The 20,242-nt window shown below is 38.2% G+C and overlaps 1 protein-coding gene across 2 annotated transcripts in view; it reads right to left on the reverse strand.

The window, feature by feature from the left end:
• GAK (cyclin G associated kinase) overlaps positions 1–20,242 on the reverse strand; it is a 67,358-nt gene that overhangs the window by 23,673 nt on the left and 23,443 nt on the right. For both annotated transcript variants that reach the window (XM_042822935.1, XM_042822934.1), the window contains exons 11-20: positions 19,460–19,583; positions 12,286–12,335; positions 12,041–12,189; positions 9,532–9,654; positions 6,885–7,018; positions 4,537–4,731; positions 3,566–3,683; positions 1,861–1,940; positions 1,345–1,538; positions 575–733 (exon numbers count right to left, since the gene is read on the reverse strand). In XM_042822935.1, coding sequence (XP_042678869.1) covers positions 575–733; positions 1,345–1,538; positions 1,861–1,940; positions 3,566–3,683; positions 4,537–4,731; positions 6,885–7,018; positions 9,532–9,654; positions 12,041–12,189; positions 12,286–12,335; positions 19,460–19,583 — 1,326 coding nt within the window. The remainder of the gene's footprint in view (positions 1–574; positions 734–1,344; positions 1,539–1,860; positions 1,941–3,565; positions 3,684–4,536; positions 4,732–6,884; positions 7,019–9,531; positions 9,655–12,040; positions 12,190–12,285; positions 12,336–19,459; positions 19,584–20,242) is intronic.

Consider the following 20,242-nt stretch of genomic DNA (forward strand, 5'->3'; position numbering starts at 1 on the left):
TAAGTCAATATTCACACTTTCAGAACAGCACTGACTTGGACAATCGCTGCAGGACATGATACCACTTATGGCTTGGAACATTGCTCAGCAACTGCTGCCCCATTCTCAGACAGCATTCGATGGCAACACAAGCAGTTACTGTTTGCCAGCAGAGGAGAGCCCAGAAAATGGACTTACGTATGCACCACATCGTTACATTTCCTCAGTCTGCACATGCTTATCTGAACACCACCGTCTACTCTTTGTTTCTTGTGCGTCTTAGACAGCCTAAAATGAAGCTGTGGGAATATAAATGTTTCCTTGCAGACCGTTAAGGTTAAAATTCTCACACAGAAAGAAAAACATAGGTCAGCACTTAAGTTATGTATAACAAAAAAAACATACTTAGTGTTTACCCAAAAGAAGTTGACTTTTCATGTGCTAGCATGCACAGTTCACTATTCAAATACCTTTTTCCTCTTTGTCTGACAAAATAGTGAACTTCACTGCAAAAGAGTACCTAAGGAACAACTGCAGTGCTCACTGGAAGGCATACAAGAAAAAAGTGATGGTAACTTCAGAGATCAACATGTACCTTTCCATTCCAGAGAATGAAAGAAGTTATTTGCATCAGTACCACTGCTGTGTGGGGATTCTGTCTCAGTTGGGGCACTTTCTGAGGACAGATCCAGCTGGGATGCTTCTGCTTCATACTGCGCAGTTGAACCTGGCTGCCTTGGTAGCTCCGGTTTCCCTAAAAAATAGATTTTAAACTAGGATCCTAAGAGAAAAACTAAAACTCAATCTTGGTTGTAGCAGCTGATATCTGACTTGTAGGTCCTGATTGCTATGGCAGAACAAAGTCCAAATCTTTCTGGCTTGAATATAGCATTAGTAACCTTATTTCAACTGCAAAAACTAGTAAGTGTTTTGCTGTAAGTTTGATTTATTAATGCTGTAGTTTAAAACAGGGACCTAAATAAATCAGGATATTTTTCTTGAATGTCACAGGCATCCAGATCATACCTGCAGAAACGTATAGGTCCCTATTTTAAAGTAGGGAAAGTAAAGTAGTTTTAAAATAATTAACAGCTTATTCGTACCACCTACTACCCCTTAAAACAAGCAAGAGCTATGAATTCTTGCAATATCATCATCTGCAATAACTTACATGATAACCTCTATCATGCTTTTTATACTGTAAGCACAGATTATTACTGGAGGACAAATTATAATCCTTCATGCATTGGAAGCTTTTTGAAATTGCATTTAAAGGAATGTCAGAAACCAATCAGAATGCAATTCTCAACCACTAAGTTATTAGCAATTTTATCAGCTTCTCTAAATATTTAAGAGATCCATTACCAAATTTTGATAAAATTTCCTGTTGTTCCTCTCGAGTGGAGAAAAGGATCTTGGGATTCAGTCCCTTTATATTCATGTTATCCCATGGCAGCTGCTCACAGCTGGGCCTATCTTTGGGCTCCACCTCCACTTCCAGATTGACTTGAAATAAATCAGGATATTTTTCTTGAATGTCACAGGCATCCAGATCATACCTGCAGAAATGTATACAGGTTAATTCATGAGGCTGATGAACAGATGACAGAACTTCAAAGCTCTCAGTATAGGGCTAAAAAGTATGCTGTACTTGTTTACATATTTCAGTAGATTTCTGTACATCTTAAAGAAGTAGTATTTAGAAGAATCTTGTTGTTTTGTGAAGAAGACCTTCAGCTTCCTTGAGATAAGAAAGCAGAAGAACTCACTGTATTGCAAGAGAAGTAAACTACTCCTCCCCAACCGCATCTGCTGGTTTGGAAGGATAAATCTGAAAGAAAACTTCTTCCAAATTCTCTATAAAAAAAGGTGTCAACTTACTTTGCAAATTTCACTGTGGTGGCATTTCGGGGCACAAAACCTGTGTGGAACTGAATCTGAAACATCTTCATAGAAGCCATCTGTTGGAAACAAAAAATAGGGAAACTACATAAGTTCACAAGCAGAGACACTGTGTTCTGTACTTAACCTGAAGCTAAGGATTTCTGTAAAAGTTATTTCAGCATTCATTTTTCTACGTTGCATACTCTACATGGAGTGACTCTGCACTAACCTCAGATTGTCACAGTTTGTCAAATGTTTCTAGATAGCATCGTAAAGCCTGAAATGCTATGACCTTTATTACACTTTTCAGAATAACATACTCAAAGAAATTCAACATGCAATACACCAACCAAGAAATACAAATCAAAGATACAGCTCTGTTCAGCACAGTTTCAGAAGTAACATGTTTAGAAGGACACTGTAAGAGTGCCCTTTTCCTGTGCATCAGTGAGCACTTATTTGTTGAGCAGGTGCCCAAAGAGGCTGTGCAGTCTCCCCTTGGAGACACTCAGAAGCTCCCTGAACAGCCTGGTCTGGTGCCCGTTTAAGCAGGGGGCAGGACCATTTGACTAGACACAGAGAGCTTCAGGGAAAAAGTTACTGTATGTAACACAAAGAACACACTGAATACTGCTGCATCAAAGCTCCCAGTCAAGCTCATTACAAACACTGTTGATGTGTCATGTGTTATAACAGACAATTCTTGTATTTTCCTATTAGTGAATAAGTCAGAAAAAACAACAAATAGGTGTTAATGTTATTAGCCGTGAAACTGACACTGAAAATGAACAAAAATAAGCTAACCTTGGCTGAATTTTTCACCCACCTTCAATCTCTGCAAATGACAGGATTTTGTACTCCTACATACAAAGTTAAAAGAAAATGTAGAGAAAAACTTCTAGTGCAGTAATAACATGTCTGCCCCATGAGTTTTCCAACTGTAGTACTGTCTGAAAATCCTCTGGATCCATTTCCACAATGCTCCAGATTATCTTAAACTTCCCACTACATCTTTCAATCTTTTACACAGACCCTCAGGTTTAATTTCTGAGAGGGGCATACGATTCATTTTTAGTAATGTGAAGACAGACTTTGTTTTCAAGTTTTTTTTTTGTGATCTTCTAATATATTAGCTTTTTTCTTTTTTTAATTAAAAAAGAAACATGCATTATTTCTGGAAGAGCAAAGACCAGTAAGAAAATGTGCTATAAAACATAAACTGGCTTTAAGAAAAGGGTACAATGCCACACAATTTTTTTTAATTTTTATTTTTTTCGGACCGTTTCACATGAACAGTCCCTGGAATTCCACTTCTGTAGTGAGTGGCATTTTCCTTTGGTTGTGTTGAAGCTTATTTATACAGTATTAAGAAGTTCTGTCCTACTGTGCACCTTTCTGGATGAGATTGAAAAAATTTGAAAAATGGCTAGCGGCTCTCCACACAAATGTAGTAACTACCACTGTAAATCTAATTTGTAGAAATGCTTACTAAAGCATCACAACAGAGAGCACTACAAAGAAAATGGACATATATATCAGGCCTGTTAAACTGAATTCCTAAGTACAAGGCACAAAACACTTATTTGAATAAAAAGAAGAGTAAATAAAGCTGTGTACTTACTGAGATTCCAAATATACCTACAACACAAACTGCACAAAGGAAAAATAAGCCCTTGACATAGGCAGTTAAATGTGTCATTACCTTGGCTTGTAGTCGTCCTCCTAGTGTTGACCTCGCATGATAGATAACAATGAGAACATCTCCTTGTACTGTTATACCCAATGGAATTACAGCTTTCCCGTCTTCAATTTTGAACTCCCTGAGGAAAATGCATATCCTCTGTTAGTCTAGAGAAATTGTGTGTAAGAGCACAGCTAGAGCAAAGGAAAAGGCAAGCCAGATATTATGAATATGACTGTTCGTATAGTGGACAAGGAAAGGTGCAAAGAAACTGCAGCTGTCCTGCTTCATGACACTGCTACTACTAAGGATTCCCACTTAAGAACAATCGTAGGAAAAAAAAAAAGAAAAAAAAAAGGTGAACATACCCCAAACAGTTTCATTCTCACGCTTTACAAGTTGATGACATCTCTTTACTGGGCTTAAAATTATAGGAAAGTTAGAAGGACTTTGGTATTCACCCATCTTTCTTCCATCTGTGACTATTATCTAGAATTGCACAGCATTGTTTGCACTTGCAGTGATGCACTGCAACGGAAGAGCTATACCACAGCTAGTGGCATTAAGCACTTTCCTTAGTGCTCCTATGGTTGATGAATGCTTCCTGTTTTTCATGACTGCACTGTGAAGTTCAGTTTTAGTGATGCTGGTATATCCCCACAACAACTACATGCAAAATGGGAAGACTGATCCCTGGGGTACAATACATGAAGGGTCTTGTTCCATTCTTCCTCCTGAAGCCCACAGTGCAATATGCCACCTCACTGTCACTCACCCATTCTGTGGAGATACCTCCATGCTTCTATTATAACCACGTAACGTATTTTTTAATAAGCACATGATTAACCTTTCACGATCAACTAAAATGGGATTTAGGAGCTTTTCCAGAAGCTTCCTATTCTACTGGCACAACCAAAAATGTATTTCTCTCGTAGAAAAGACAAACTTTCTACAGAAAAATAAAACATACAGTTTTCATAACCTGTACTTACTTCATTTTGTCATACTCCTGGGAGGTAGTGGTTACTCTCTCATCCCCTACATAAACTTCACAAAAAGGCCTGCAGCCATTGCGCTGCTTACTGAAAAGAGGAACTGGAGTCATAATGATGGATCTGACCAGGATTGGCTTGCTGTGAGGAATAATGGGCTCTTCAGCCATCATGTCACACATGTATTCAATGTATCTGTCAAAAACAAAAAGGTACTCATGAAGCCAAAGAAGCAAATCCTAGAATTGGGTACACACGTTACTTCTGTTAATACTCAGCCTCTGAGCAGTAACAAATGACAATAAAACAGTGGGAACATTTAACAGCACTGCTGGGAAACAGTTTTAAAATCTGAGACAGTATCACAAAAGAAGACCTAAATAGAAACATGGATAAGTATTTAGGATCCCTAACTGGTCTTTTCATGTAAGGACAGCAACACAATTTCTGCACAGAAGCACAATGGCTCCCCGACAATGAAAAATAAACAGTATATAAAATACAGTCCTGTGAAATAAATCACCTGTGTTCCACCTTACAGACAACTCTAGTCTCTGCCTTAGGTCTACAGCTAACAATTATCCATCTGTAAAACAAAATAGCCACTCTTCCCAAAAGCCTCATTTACAATACCCCAGTAGGAGAACTATTTTTGTTTTACACAAAACGAATTAAAGTTACAAGAGTTCTGAAGCTAGTTACTCAGAACTTCCTGACAGCACTTAACACACTGGACTAGGTTAAAGCTTGTTTTACATGGTCTAGGCTATAACAACAATGCCCTAGTTGAGTTTCTGATCTTGAGGAATACACTCCCAGCAAAAAGTCGTCAAGACCCTGGATGAGATCTTCTGGGAAGCTGTCTTTACGGACACAGAAACAGAACAGAGATGGCAGCTCTTTAAGGACAAGAGCTCTCCATTCCCTAGCATTTGTCCTGCAAAGACAGGTTGAGGCAGCTGGGCTTGTTTTCAGATGAGAGAAGGAATGGATTCAGGGAGATCTCACTGGGGCCCTCTTGTATTTAATGGAGCTAATAGACATGGCAGGGACCATCTTTTTACATCACCCGATAACAGCCCTGAAGAAAAGGGCTTGGGGGTGTTTGTTGATGAAAGTCCCAACATGAGCTGGCAGTGTGTACTTGCAGCCCAGAAGGCCAACTGTATCCTGGACTGTATCAACAGAAACATGACCAGCAGATCAAGGTTAAGATTCTGCCCCTCTCTCGTGAGAGCCCAAATGGAGTACTGCATCAGTTGTGGGACCTCTAACACAGGAAGGACACAGCTATTGGAGTGGCTGCAGAGGAGAGCCATGATGATGACCAGAAGGCAGAAGCACCTCACCTACAGACACAGGCTAAGAAAGCTGAGGACCTTCTGCCCGGAGAAGGCTCCTGGGAGACCTCACAACAGCCTTCCAGTACCACTTGGGGGCTTACAGGAAAGTTGGAGAGGGGCTTTCTATAAGGGCATGTAGCAACAGAATAAGAGGAAACAGTTTTAAGCTGGAAGCAAGCAAATTTAGACAAGTTATTAGGAAGAAATTTTTTACTGGGACAGTGGTGAGACACCAGAACAGCTTGCTCAGTGAGGTTGTGGACACCCCCTTGTTGGAGGCATTCAAGGTCAGTTTGCATAGGGTCCTGGCAGCTGACCTGGTGGGTGGCTACCCTGTTCAAGACAGGGTGTTGAAACTGAGTGCGCTTTAAGGGCTCTTCCAATCCAAGACATTCTGTGATTCTATGATTCATTAATATAAGTTACTCTGCACAGGACCCCTTAAAATACACTCAGTAAAACTGTACAACATAACAACCTGTCATTTGCTCTTCACAAATCCCTCATACTTCTCACATTTCTAGATCTAATCCTTTTTTGTAGGAAACACCTTTACAACCACTGTTGCTTACTATTGACTTAACAACAACAGAAAAGCATTTTTATCCAAACATGAAAAAGACTCATTACTTTTTCCACCAAACTTGCAGTGTTCTGACACATTAAAATCTACAGCAGTAAGGTAGTAAACATGGAATACGATGCCTTCCACATGAGGAAGAACATTTTATACTTAAGACAGCATACTCTTATTTTTGTTCTTAACACTGCCTCATTACAGGATCATATTCAATTCAGCTGTGCTAAGAACACCGTTGGCGATTAAGGTCTAACCAAGTTCAGAGCCACTTGATTTATGGTACACTGGTTTTTCCAAGTATTTTGCTGCTCACAGACACTACTGAAATAATTTATACTAAAAACCACCCTGTAAGAACAGTAACTTATTAACAGTTGCATAGATACTTGTTTCAGTAGTGCACTACAAGCAGACTGATACCATACCTTTTATGAGAAGGCCATATGCCAGGAGGACAGCGTTTCATACTGAACATATAAACTGCAGCCTCAGCAGTAGTGAAGAGACGACAGAAACACAGAAAAGAACAAACTACAACAGCAGATGCTGCTCTTCCATCCTACAAAAAAAAAAATAAATTGTAATTTTATTATTAAAAATAGTGGAAAAAGCATTACAGAAGATGCTGAAGAACATAATATCTATCTGTAACATGTAAAGAAGCTCAAGTTCTAGTGTGATCACTGGATTTGAAAACTTCATCTGAAGTGTTTTCATTCTATTTCCACATGATACACATGATACAACAGATTACCTACTTACTCAGACATGAATAAATCGTGATTATGTTTAAAGTTTTCGGGTTTTTTTTAGCTTAAAGTTCTCAGTTTGACGTTTAGCATCTTACTATCACTATCATCCATTTCATAGCCTGCTTCCTGGCTGCTGCCTTAAAGTTTTGTTTGTCATTATTGACATCCAGTACTAGAGAGGTCCAAAGAACGGAACCATACTTTATTCTTTAACATTTTGTCTAGAACTGCCTAAGATCAATATTTGCCAGGGCACTCACAGAAGGGAAGCAAAATATCAATCTACCTGCAGGAACTGCTGGGATATACTACATTCCTCCCCAGAAACAAAATGCTGAATATTTGGAAGCTTAGTCAGTGGTCGATAGAAATTAGTGTACACTTTGTTTTGGCCAGCAAGCATGGAACAGATTTTTTGTAGTCATTTAGCATATGTATGTAGAAATGAAGAGGAAAACTTTTCTTCTCAAGTTGTCAAAACGGCCTTTTCCCTCAAATCCAGGCGATTACTAGTCATCCTAACTATCAGTGCTGGTGTAACCTGCATGCCCCAATTAAGGGTATCTTGTGCTAACATGGAAGTCAGCTCAGCTCAGAGCAAAAGACACAGCCCTACGATCTCCAGAAGTCACTTCTAACCAATGTTGGCTTATGATTCTATGGGCTAGACCAGGCCTTTCCGTGAAGTTTCACCGATCAATAGAATCACAGTCCCTACACTGAGAAGCCCATGCTTAGGACAAAACATGAATGAGTACAGGGGAAGAAAAACACCACCAATCAGCATAGCAAACAGTGAGTTATGTACACCAGCATTACAAAATAATTACCAAAAAAAAGTATCACACTGAGAGGAGAAAAACATAGCACAAACAGGCTGACAAACAAATAACAGCTAACTCTTTGCAACCATGTAATGAAGCTAGAGCAAATGAGTAAGATTTTAAAGATTACGTCATAAACAGAATGACAGCACTCAAAATGCATAATATTTTATTCATTGGCAAACAAATCTGATGACAGATCTTCAGAAAGAAACTTGATAATTTGCATAACAAAAACAAAAGGAACTCTTCATGCAGAGATGAGACATTGAGAATTTCAGGTTTTCCTTTCATGTTTTTAAAGGACGTAGGGCTTGGTTACAGAGAAACTACCCTTGGCCTAAGCAATCATAAAGGTAGCAATAAAAAAAAAACTATTATCAGAAAACACTAAAGTTCTAAAAGATAATATTTGTCCCAAATTCTTGACAAAAGGGATCACATTTTTGACCAAAGCATTTTAAAAGTAAATATACTTTAGCTTTTTCCAGCAATTATCTTAACAGGGTTTATTCAAACATGGGTCAAATACAGCTACTCATAAGAACACTTCAGCACCTTTCCAGTCTCTGGAGGCACTCAAGGCCAGCTCAGATGCAGCTCTGTTCTGCCCAGCAGAACAGGGCAGCCTGTTCTAGTGGGTAATAACCCTGCTGGAAACGGGCAGGAGTTGGAACTGGATGATCTTTAAGTGTCTTCCAATCCCAGCAACTACAGAACTCTACATTTAAGAAGCTGCAGCATTTGAGTTTCAGATCTGCTTGCCATTAAGTTCCTTCAAAATGATCTTATTCTAACATACCCCTAAAACTATGAGTTTTCAAGAATGACTAACACTGAATGATATCAGATTATTACGCAGAACAAAATGCTACTGAAGATATATAGGAGCTACTCAAGACCCTGGCATATGTATTTTACATTCAATTTTCATAAGGAAACATGACAGTAACCTCATGTGCTCAAGCTTTGCAAACAAACTATTTTTTAAAACTGCTCTTCTCTCTTGTTTAACATGAGGTAGCTTTTTATGCATAGTTAACTTGCATTTTTGAGGCTACATCAAAGCTAGTGATGCATTGAAGAACATCGGAAGTTACAAGGCAACCTGATGCCAGCAAAATCAAGTACCATTAATGCTCTATAGTCAGTTTCTGCAGTTCTTTACCTATTCTTCTCCAAAGTGCTTCACCAGAACAGTAGAATGAAAAGTAGAACAAACACTAAAATAACTAAATATTCTTTTCTCCCAAAAGTTATTTTGCCTTGCACTGTCCATATATTTTCTACATTACATGCAAGCTAGGGCTACATTATCTTACTGTCTAAACAGAAAAATACATGGAAATAATTTTTCTAAATACCTTGCAGGATGGAATTACCTCCAGGCCCTACAGCGAAGAAAATCACAGGAACTCCCCAAGTAATACTAGCATTCTTAATCACAATCTAAAGTTGGCAAGAACAAAATGCCTGGGTAATATCTAGCTACTTACTAGGCAGTGCACAATGCAAACATTTTTCTGGTCCTGTTTCAGCCATAAATGCATGTTCTTGCATATACTGTAAAGATTCTGAAGATTTGGTGCTCGTCTTGCTGGCCAGCCACATTCAGAAACCTAAAGAGAAACAAAAGAGGTGGGAAACAACATTATAGTTGCACACGTTCACAGAAGAGGATATTTTACAGTTTAATGCCATCTTCAGGTAGAAAATTAAGCAAGATAAAATGTAGTCTTACAAAAATAGGAAGCACTCTCTAGGATCTAAAATAGTAGACCTCTAGTCTGTTGCACTGGAAGTGCCAACAATTCAGATTACTGACTTGTAATCACTTTTAACCATTTTAATCTTTTAGAACTTATCGATAGATTATATACAAGGCAAACCAAGAAAACACAATTTCTTAAGTATTTTAAAAGCTGCTTCACTCTGATCATGTTGAAGGCTATGCAGAACCATCTTCTGAAGCACTAGACAAAAAAACCTAGACTTCTTTAGCTTACTGCATAGCTGTTCTAGCCCAGTACTGAACAACAGAGTTAGTAAGTTAGAAAGCATTGTTCATTGATTGTATGGATTTCAAAGATGGACATCAAAAATTTCCCTACCATAAGGACTTTTCTGAAAAGATATGAGATACTATTTCTTTCCAGATACAACAAAGCAAAGAGCACACAATAAAATTGATGTCACTAAGATAAATGCAGAACACAAAATGTTCAGATTACTGGTAGACTTAGAATCACAGAATCACAAGGTTGGAAACGATCTATAAGATCATCCAGTCCAACCGTCTCCTCATCACCATTGCCACCACAAGCACTAAACCATATCGCGCAGCTCCTCATCCAGGCGCCTCTTGAACACTGCCAGGGATGGCAACTCCACCACCTCCCTGGGCAGCCATTCCAGTGCCTGACCACTCTCTGAGAGAAAAAGCTCTTCCTTATGTCTAATCTAAACCTCCTCTAATACAACTTGCGGCCATTGCCCCGTGTCCTGCTCGTTGCCTGGGACAAGAGGCCAAATCCCTCCTCATCACAGGAAGCTGTAGAGTGCAGTGAGGTCTCCCCTGAGCCTCCTCTTCTCCAGACTAAACAATCCCAGATCCCTCAACCGCTCCTCATAAGACTTGTGCTTAGCTGTGTTTGTGTTATCATTTGCAGTATTATTACATCAGGAATATCAACATAAGTGCATCAGACTTGCATAACCAAGCATAACCAAAAAAGCTATCTCCAGAATAGACAACTTTCTAAACAAAGAACGTATCATTTCAAACGAAGGTTGATAGCTTTGTCAAAATAGGAGATAAAACTGTTCACTTAAACATGTCAGCCTCAGTGAACTTCAGTTCAAAAAAGGATTTCTGAGGCTTTTGCTTTGAGATACCTGACTAAACACAAATAAATGGGAAGCTCCCTACAGAACTGTTACCTTTTAAGTTGAACAGCCTTTGGCTAAACCTCAAGCTCAACAGAACTCAGAAAAACATTGACCTTGAATAGGATCCTCCAACCAAAGAGGCAGTAACTGTTCTTCAGGTTGAGCATACTTTGTCTTGTGTACAGATTTGTGATGATGCAAAAAGGCAAGAGACATGCACTGGATAAAATACATTATCTATTTCCTAGCTTGATGAAGTTTAAGTGAACTCAGATAACTGAAGCAATGCTAAGAATGGCTCTGCAGAATAAGGTCTAGAAGAAGTTTCACATAACAAACAGTGCTTTTACACCATCAGCTGGACAGTCAGTATCAGAGGAGGATCATTACCACTATGGACAGTTTAGACATGGTCTAACATGGTCACTGCTGGAAAACTTAAAACACATTAATAATCTGCACAGTTGAGCTAGTTATAGGACAGTTAAAGTGTATTTCAGAACAGAGAAAGAAGTCCAGTACTTCAAGTATCTTTCAAGCTGGTTTCACTACTGGTCTCAGTATACAGGGGATATGGTCTTCATTGCTGAACAATATTTCACTCAGGAGCAACAACTAAACACCTACACCTCCCAAGAAAAAGCAGCATTCCAGGGCTAGGCCACACAAAAGTCAAACAGTGTGCAGCAAGACAAGGAAGAAGACTCATCAGCAGGTTATTTAAATGAGACTTCAAGGAAGTGCTACATCTGAAAGTAAAAACCTTTGAACAGAGAGGAACTGAAGTGTTATTCAGATTTTTAATTATGTTCAATATTCCCCATATAAATCTGAAACCTAAGGGCACTGGTACACTTCTTCAAAAGATACCACCAGCCTAACAAACAGTCTTTAATCAAAAAGAGTAAAGATTAGCCTTTAATCTTTAAGTTTGAAATGGAAGTAAGGGCAAGCAGAGAAGAGGTTACTCTTTGAGCTTATGTTTATAACCATTCTGTTGTCATCTTTCTGATTAAGCAGCATGCTTTAAAGTATCACATGACAAGAAGCTGAAGGTATAAATCAATACATTGCATTGAAACACCTTTTACAGAAATACACAAAAACAATACACACTCTATTATGGAATCGTGAAGGTCTGTATGTCCTTGGAGAAAGATTATACACAGCATAGTGCCCAGGATGTTTGGAGTCCAGACATAACCGTACATCTTCTATGTTATTTTTGATGGCAGATTCTACACCTTCTGCTGGAAAGGACATCACTGAAAAAAGAAGATCAGCAGGTGAGGTATATACTTTTTTTTTTTTCCATGTATAATGCATGACCAGAAGTTGTTTGTGAGACTTAGCAATCATACCTGCAATTCTTGAAGTGATGTATGATATATCCAAGTCTCCTTTCGCATAACTGGAAAAGAATACATTGGAGTTGATACTGAGAAATAGAACCATTCAAGCCATGAATCTAAAGTCTTATCATAGGTTATTTCCAGAATAGATGGTATACCTGCATTAGTTGCAACAAAACCAGCTTTGGGAATTTTATACAGGTACTCTCAATGTTTAAGTCATTCTACAACTGTTACTGTTACTGATAAATGTTCATTGTAAATGCATAAGCAGCTTCTAAAAGGACCTGAAGCACCCTCATCTCTTACACAGTATCAATTTTAAAGCTCAATGAGGATTCATTAACACTTCGACTGGAGGACATTCTAGTGCTTCGAACAGATTTAAAGATTCCAAAATGCCTGAAGTGAGTAAAGCATTAATCATTCATTACTCACTGGTTTCCTAATTACCCATGCAGTTTTTTTTGTAAAATAGTTTCCCAATGATTTTCGTATTTATATTCATTCCTTCCATCTCTGCCTTACCCCCCAGCTTACACTAACAATTTACTATTTCATGATTGTCATTATTTTGTTTGCAGGGTACTTGCTGTGCAGCAAGGTGAAAATCTGGGAGACTGAGAAGTCCCAGCATATGTCAGATGAGATGGATCCCATAGGTCTACACTTCTCAGAGTCAAAGTCACTTTTTAAAATCATCACAAAGTTTCAAGACACCTAGAATACAGCATTCCTTTCTGAAACACCAAGAGGAACAGGCTCTCCTTGACTCCTTATGGCATACAAGTTAACTTAAAGGAGTCGATTAAAAGATTACTGAATTTACAAGGACTGGGAGGAGAACTTGGGATGAAGCAAGGACGACAGCTTTGAAGGCAATGACGAGTACTTGTATGGACTGGGTTAACAACGATAACAACTCACAGACTCAAGAGAAACTGAAGTCACCATAAGGAAAGTTGAGAATCTCACCAGCCAAAACACTAAAAACTCAACCCTGAAAAACACTGCAAGAAGAGGTACACAAAATGACCTAATACAACGCTATTTCAAAAACATCTTCATTTTTGGAAGGCCATTAACTCCATCAGGTAGCTAAGGTGGTAACATACTGCTGCACACAAACTGATCAAGGCAAAAACTTACATTCAGTAGCAATTATAATTGCTAACAAAAATCAGCACAGTCATTTCTGATTGTGAGGTGTTAAATTATTTGTCACTTACACCCACTAACTTCAAGTAAAAAAAAAAAAAAGCAGATCATTCTAATGATTTGAACTTTTTCAGTTATCAAGATGAAGAAACATCTAATACAATAGCCTGAAAACAAAGAAGTATTACATATTCAATACCATAAGTTAAACAGCAACACAAAATGAATGCATACTGCTACAACAAGCAAAAAACCTGAAGTCTTCACATTTGTTCCTACAGCAATATTTTCAGAAATTGACCCTTTACTAGCAACACCATCCTACACGTTTTCTATTTTTACATTTGTCTAAATTAAAATGCAAAATTATTAGGAGAGTGGATCACACCACACACTAGCAAAGTTCCATGCAGATTAGAACTTGCTGAAAAAAAGTAGTTTGGATTGTTAATAACAGCATGGACAAGGTAAGTTTGCTGCTTTACAGGAAAAAGTCTGCATGCCTGTTACAATCAGAAAAGTTTCAGAATGGTTCTACTGTGTGAATTAGAGTGTAGCTGGTACACAGACTGGAAAACTCAAGACTCTTAAAATGTATGACTATCTTTTGAATTCCTATTCCGTGTTTTCCTTGAATTTTTTCCTGAGTCAGAGCTATTTCAGTATTAAGACTGGAACACTAGGTGCTCTTCTTAGTATAGTGCTTCATGTCAGACTGACAATAAAAATTTCTTTAAATGAAGGCAAAAAACACGTACACAGTTGTGGAGTATACTCTTCACATACAGTGATAGGCATTTCAAGTCAACTCTGCAACAAAATATCAGGTCTGAGGTCCATCTTTGCATGCTGCTAACAGCTATACATGTACTGCAGCACTGCTGGCAGGTGATGAATACAACAACATGCAAGAAGTCAAGATATTGCATGTAGGGTTTCTACCTTGTGACCAACATGGAAAAATTCTGCAAAATTCCATAACAAATGTGCTTCTTTAAGGCTTCAATTAAGGTAGACAGGAAAGCATGTCATCATATCAATATCTAGTCCCTTTCCTGATAATAACAAGATTCCTACACCCTCAAAGTGAAATATCTAGATGGAAATGTAGCAAATAAGACATAAACTCCCACTTTGCAGCATAAGCATCTGAACAAAATCAGAAGTCCTAATTAAACGTTTAAAACTTCTCAATGTAAAGGGTTGGCATTATTGATCTCGTCAGAGAAGAGCTGCACTAATGATGCCACAGTTTGCTGAAAGGTTAAAAATAAAATTAACAAATTCATAAAAGCTAGACAGCATACAGCACAAAGTTCTACAACAGCAGACAGTTACCTTGTGATGCTGACAGCTGAAGATGGGAAAGAAAGAAGACATACTAGTCAATTTAGCTACACCATGAGCAAGCAAAGTATGGCCTTCAGTCAAACAATGCTCTAATGCTAAGCAGTCTTCCTCTAGAGGTGTACACAAAATTAAGACAAAAATCTATTAATTGAGTAATACTGCTCTTGAAGTTTTTGGGCTTTTTTTGTTTTTTTGTTTGTTTGTTTGTTTGTTGTTTTTTAAAGCCATGAAGGAATGCAGCAGTGAAATTCATATCAATCCACTCCCATTTGGTTTTTCTTTGTAAAACTGAATTAATCATTTAACTATGCAGTGGTAACATGAAGCAAAGTAATATTCCCATGAAATGAAGCATTAATGCAGCACCAAGAAACAAAATTACCCTAGAAGCACAGAAAGCTAACAATGAAAGGCACTAAAATCTTAGGTCAGTTTCTTAATTAGAAGATACTGTTTTGGTAAAGCAGGAAGACTGGTCAAAAGTTTTGCAGAAAGGTTTGATGCCAGCAGATGCTCAATGCTTATAAAATCTATAAAACTTCTACATAATATTTACAGATTATCTTCTGAAGTTGTCTTGGTTTTTTTTTTTGTTTTTTTTTGTTTTTTTTTGTTTTTTTTTTTGACAAGGCATCTGTATCTTCCGTGGAAGCAAGCCTCAGTAAGCAAAGAAGCTGAAGGGAAAAGCAGCATCACATCGCAACTGAGGGACGGGAGAGATGGATAGAGAAATTACACCAATGTTGCACAGCTGATCCTGAGTTAGCAAGCATGTATGGGTACGTGTGGAAGAACAAATCTCCTTTCAGTGTAGATGCTGCCCTGCAGTAGTATACATTAGGTTATTCTGCGACAACAAAAGGGCTGAACCTCAACAGCTAAAGAGTGACAGACCAGCAACAAAGAAATTGCTTCTGCCTGACTTGAACCTAACATACAATATATGCTTATTCCAAAATAGCTCCAAATGAGGTGGCATGAGCACAATCAAGATGGTCCTGATTCATTCGTATTCCTAGTAGACCACAACACACTTTAGTGCTCAGACTTTTATCACTTATTGCAACAAACAGGAGACCCAAAATTTGAATAAAGGCAGCTCTGGGAGAAAATTATCTTTTTATTGGAAGTAATGAACATCAACTCTTCAACTGTGGTGTGGATTCAATGAAGAAGAGTCTGCCTGAAGATAAAGGATATAACTCTAAAACTCAGAAAAGCAGCCATGAGCAGGAAGGAGACAGCCCATCTGTGGGCTCAGAGCAGTGATGAAAATGCATGGCAAGGAAGAAACATTTTAGTTTGTCCAGAAAGCCTGCTTCTCATACTCATTGAGTTTTAGAAAGGTAGTTGATGCCATTAGCATAAGGAATTTAAGAATACCTTTTCAACTACGATCAGCTGTAGCCACAAATTTGTGAAGGTAGAGAACAGCCATGGCAGAAAACAAACACCCTACAGCAGACACAAAGAAAGAATAAGCAGTTCAGCTCAGTTAAAGCACGAGTAGTTCATGGATGCACAAAGCCTTGTGGTGGGACTCTCACAAGGACAGTGATATACATGAATGCTGAAGAACCTCAGACTATCTCTGGTCCTGTATAACATTAACTACTGTTCAAGGCTCAAAAAGTCAAGGTTCAAAAAGCATGCACTCTCAGAAAACGAAACTTGTTGTGCTAAGAAGCCACTAACAAACACTGATAAATTACAAGTGGAAAAGGTTCTCTGTGTATTCATTAAACGTTATCTGGAAAACAAGTACTGATGTAACTTGTCCTCACTAGCACATTATATGAATCTGCACTTGGTGCAATCTCATTTTCTTTCAGTTCCCAAACTGCTGACCAAATGTATATGGTTAACAGGAGACCTGGAAGTTGTGCCAAAACAGATGGCCGTCCACAAGACCAAGTTTTGTTTTTGCTATTGCATATTTTAAACAAGTTTGACAACTGTTCTTCACTGCCAACAGAAACAATAGTTTGAAGTGACTGTACACACAGCCCTCCCCAGTTCAACAGCCTTGTCCAAAATGTCTGAGTGGGATTCACCTCCTCATGAGAAAGCCTGGAATTCAACAGTCAGACAATTTACAGTGAAAGCATCAGCTTGTAGAAAGTAACCTGCCATTAAATCATGGCACAACACTGTCTGTCAAACCTCTCCCCATTTGTTATAGCTCTTGGAAGTGCAGCATCCTCCTCTAGACAGGAAACACCAATGGTTAGTTATCTAATTATCGTAACACTTACAGCTATTAAGTCTCAAAAAGCCAAACCATGCTGAGCAACCACACTCTCAAGGTAATCTATTGCCATTAATATTCACATCTATTATTTTACAGTTAACACATAAGATGGAAAAGTGAAGAGCTATTTCCTGGTTAATAATCTTTAACAATTTCCATACTGCACATGTAATAACACACCTCCAAAAGCGCGAAGACCCTGACAGAGGCTCAGATCTATAATCAAGTAAATCAATAAGTAATTCTAACTGAAGTGCTAAATATGAAGTTCAGTCACAGAACAGGAACTGGTTATTAAAAAACGAGAACAGTGACTGAAACAGATGAAAATTTATTCTGGGCAATCTCCATACCTGTATCAAATGACTTTGGATACAAGTATGTGAACTGAACAGCATATTTCAAGACAGCAAGTACCCACTGTCTTATATCTGTCCGTACCTCATGGGAGCTTGTATATTCAGTTAATATTTTACATCTTCCATGCTACCCATGGTATGGAGCCAAATGAAAACATACAAAGCAGAAAGCCCCACAGACATGTTAGGTAAGAGAAGCAAAAATAAAGTGAAGATACAGCACAAGGCATTCCATATACTTGTAGACTGCTCTTATCCCTTGCCACAGGAAAAGAAGAAAACAACGCAAGATTAAATTGTAACAAGTAATCAAACTTCTAGTGGTCAATAAGGAAAAACTGGTTGCAAGAGCAGGAAGAGAAACCTCTTCAAATATAAGCATATGTACAACAGTACAGAACAACTCATGGAAAACTGCACAAGAAATGGAGTGCAGGAGTACTGCAGAAGCAGAAGCAACTGTTAAAATAGTAGAATGGAAGAGTAACATCTATTGCAGGAATAAAAACGTGAATCAGAGCTTACAACTTCAGAGGAAGACAAGAACTCAACTACTGTCTGTCACTAAGAGGAAAAGAAGTAATTTCTCTATTGCAAAACTTGAAATTTAAGCAAAACTGGCAGAATTTAAGACAAAAAATTAAGTACCTTCAGGTTGTAAGAGAGCTGTTGAAGGCAAGAAATCTGCAGAATATATCCAGGTATTATCACACAGAAAATTTTCTTTAAAAAGATACCACAAAAGGAACAGAAATTACACTGAATAGAAGGGCTGAGAAAGATGACTTCCACAGAAGGTAGCAAAGAGGTAAAGAACAGAGGTATGTATCTCAGCGTATGCCAAAGAGATAGAAAAGTTGCTTAAAATTAAAGCACTGCTCATCACAATGCTTTGTACACAAAATTTCTACAGTTCTGTTGGGTTCCTAAGAATTCACTGCTTTCCATCATGCAACAGTTCACTCCCCCAATTTACTTCCCTTTCTCTTCACTTGAGCCTGTGTGGTTCCATCACAGCAGAAAGTCTGATGCTGTCACAATTGATTTTATCTGCAGAAAGCTGCTAAGGACAGACCAAAGCTGCATAGTTACTGTGACCTTTAAGAAACTGAAGATCTGGCCTTTTTGAGCGCTACATGGAAAGTTCAAAGCAGCACATTAAACACTGCGCTCCATGACAGAAAAGCATGTTGCAAATAGAAGATTTCACAGTACTTCCAATTACAAGGTCAAAAAATTTACAACAAAGGAATACAGTAACTTACCCAAAAGGAGGTTCTATCTCTATTACTACTCTGACTTACATTCTCACCCAAAAAATTAAGAAAAAGCTTTTTATACTGCATAACACTCCACAAAAAACTGAAAAAGACAAATCCATATTCTGATCATCATACAGAGCCAACGGAAAACATTTGCTGTGAGTTTGGAATACTCATTAAAATACATTAAGAACCCAAGAAAACATACATCAAATCAGGACAGTATTCTTTCATGTAATTCAGTGCTAATGAGAAAGGCAGTGTGAAACTTCTCATTTTGCCACAAGTCTCTGCCTTTCATCACCTATACCACACACAGGATTCCATTTGAAAGCTACACTGGACAGAAGAGCTCATGCGCCATTTCCCTGTAGTTTTTCCTCTCTTTCATTGTCTTAAACTTTCACCACTCCGTCTTATTCTTTCATTATTCACTCAAACCCTATGTTGTAGCTGAATTTGTTTATTTTGATCCATGATAGTCCCACTCTCATACTCCTCCTCCTAGTTCCAGTCCCCACCAACTCACATCTCTCAGGTTTTCAGTATGTGCAAAATACAGCAGACAACATCAAGGAAGGCAGTACTTACAGACAGGTTTTCCCCTCCCAGCAATTTCTTTTCTATGCTATTGCTTCTTCAGTTTTTGTATTAGAATCGCTCAAAGTCTCTGCAGTAATTATCAGTTGCTAAAACTCATATGTAGAAAATGATTGGGTTGAGTTGGACTATTTCCGGAATAAACTCCTCACTTCTGTAATGTAATTCTTACCAACATTTTTTATATTTTTTTTTTTACTCACTTGGCCACAGACTGGATAACTTTAGAAGATGTATCCTTAATATTAGTGAAAAATCGCTCTGTTCCACCCCTCAGAATATCGAAGAACCCTCCATAAGTCTGGTCACATTCCGCAACGGTCAAGCCTAGAGTAGTTGAATAAAAATAATTGTACTTTAAGTCACATCCAAACTGAAGAAAATTGCCCACAAAGCTGTAAAGTGAAAGCGTACACAGGCCAAGCTTTGCTGTAAGGCTCACAGTATTAAAGACCTCCTTAACCACAAACTACACAAAAAAAATGACACCTGTGTGGTAAAGAGCTACTAGTAAATCACTTAACAAATTGTTTAATTGACTGTATTTAGGAGAAAGCAGAACAAGATTTGTACTGGTGAAGCATTTCTTTCATATTGTTTCTGCAAGAAAACACTATATTTTGTTTACTATCAGTCTCAACATGCAATATTTCATCAGCAAGTCAACTTAAGCATCTCCAGTAAAATGACATTTTGAAGCAGGGCTTCAAAAGCAAGGTGACATAAGTTACATTTTAAGCATGCAGTCCCAGCTAGCAACATTCCACCATTAACAGAAAACAGCACTGCATCCTGCACAAAACAGACAGCCAGACAAGATTTTGATTAGAATCACATAATCAGAGGGATTTAAAAGGACCTCTAAAGATCATCAAGTCCAACCCCCTGCTGAAGCAGGTTCCCTAAAGTAGGTTATACTGGTTTCGAATATCTCCGAAGAACGACAACTTCACAGCCTCCCTGGGCAGCCTGTTTCAATGTTTTGT

Source organism: Centrocercus urophasianus, unplaced genomic scaffold (genome assembly GCF_019232065.1).
Source record: "Centrocercus urophasianus isolate 14NV4802_14NV808 unplaced genomic scaffold, USGS_Curo_1.0 seq_21, whole genome shotgun sequence".
Classification (NCBI taxonomy): domain Eukaryota; kingdom Metazoa; phylum Chordata; class Aves; order Galliformes; family Phasianidae; genus Centrocercus; species Centrocercus urophasianus.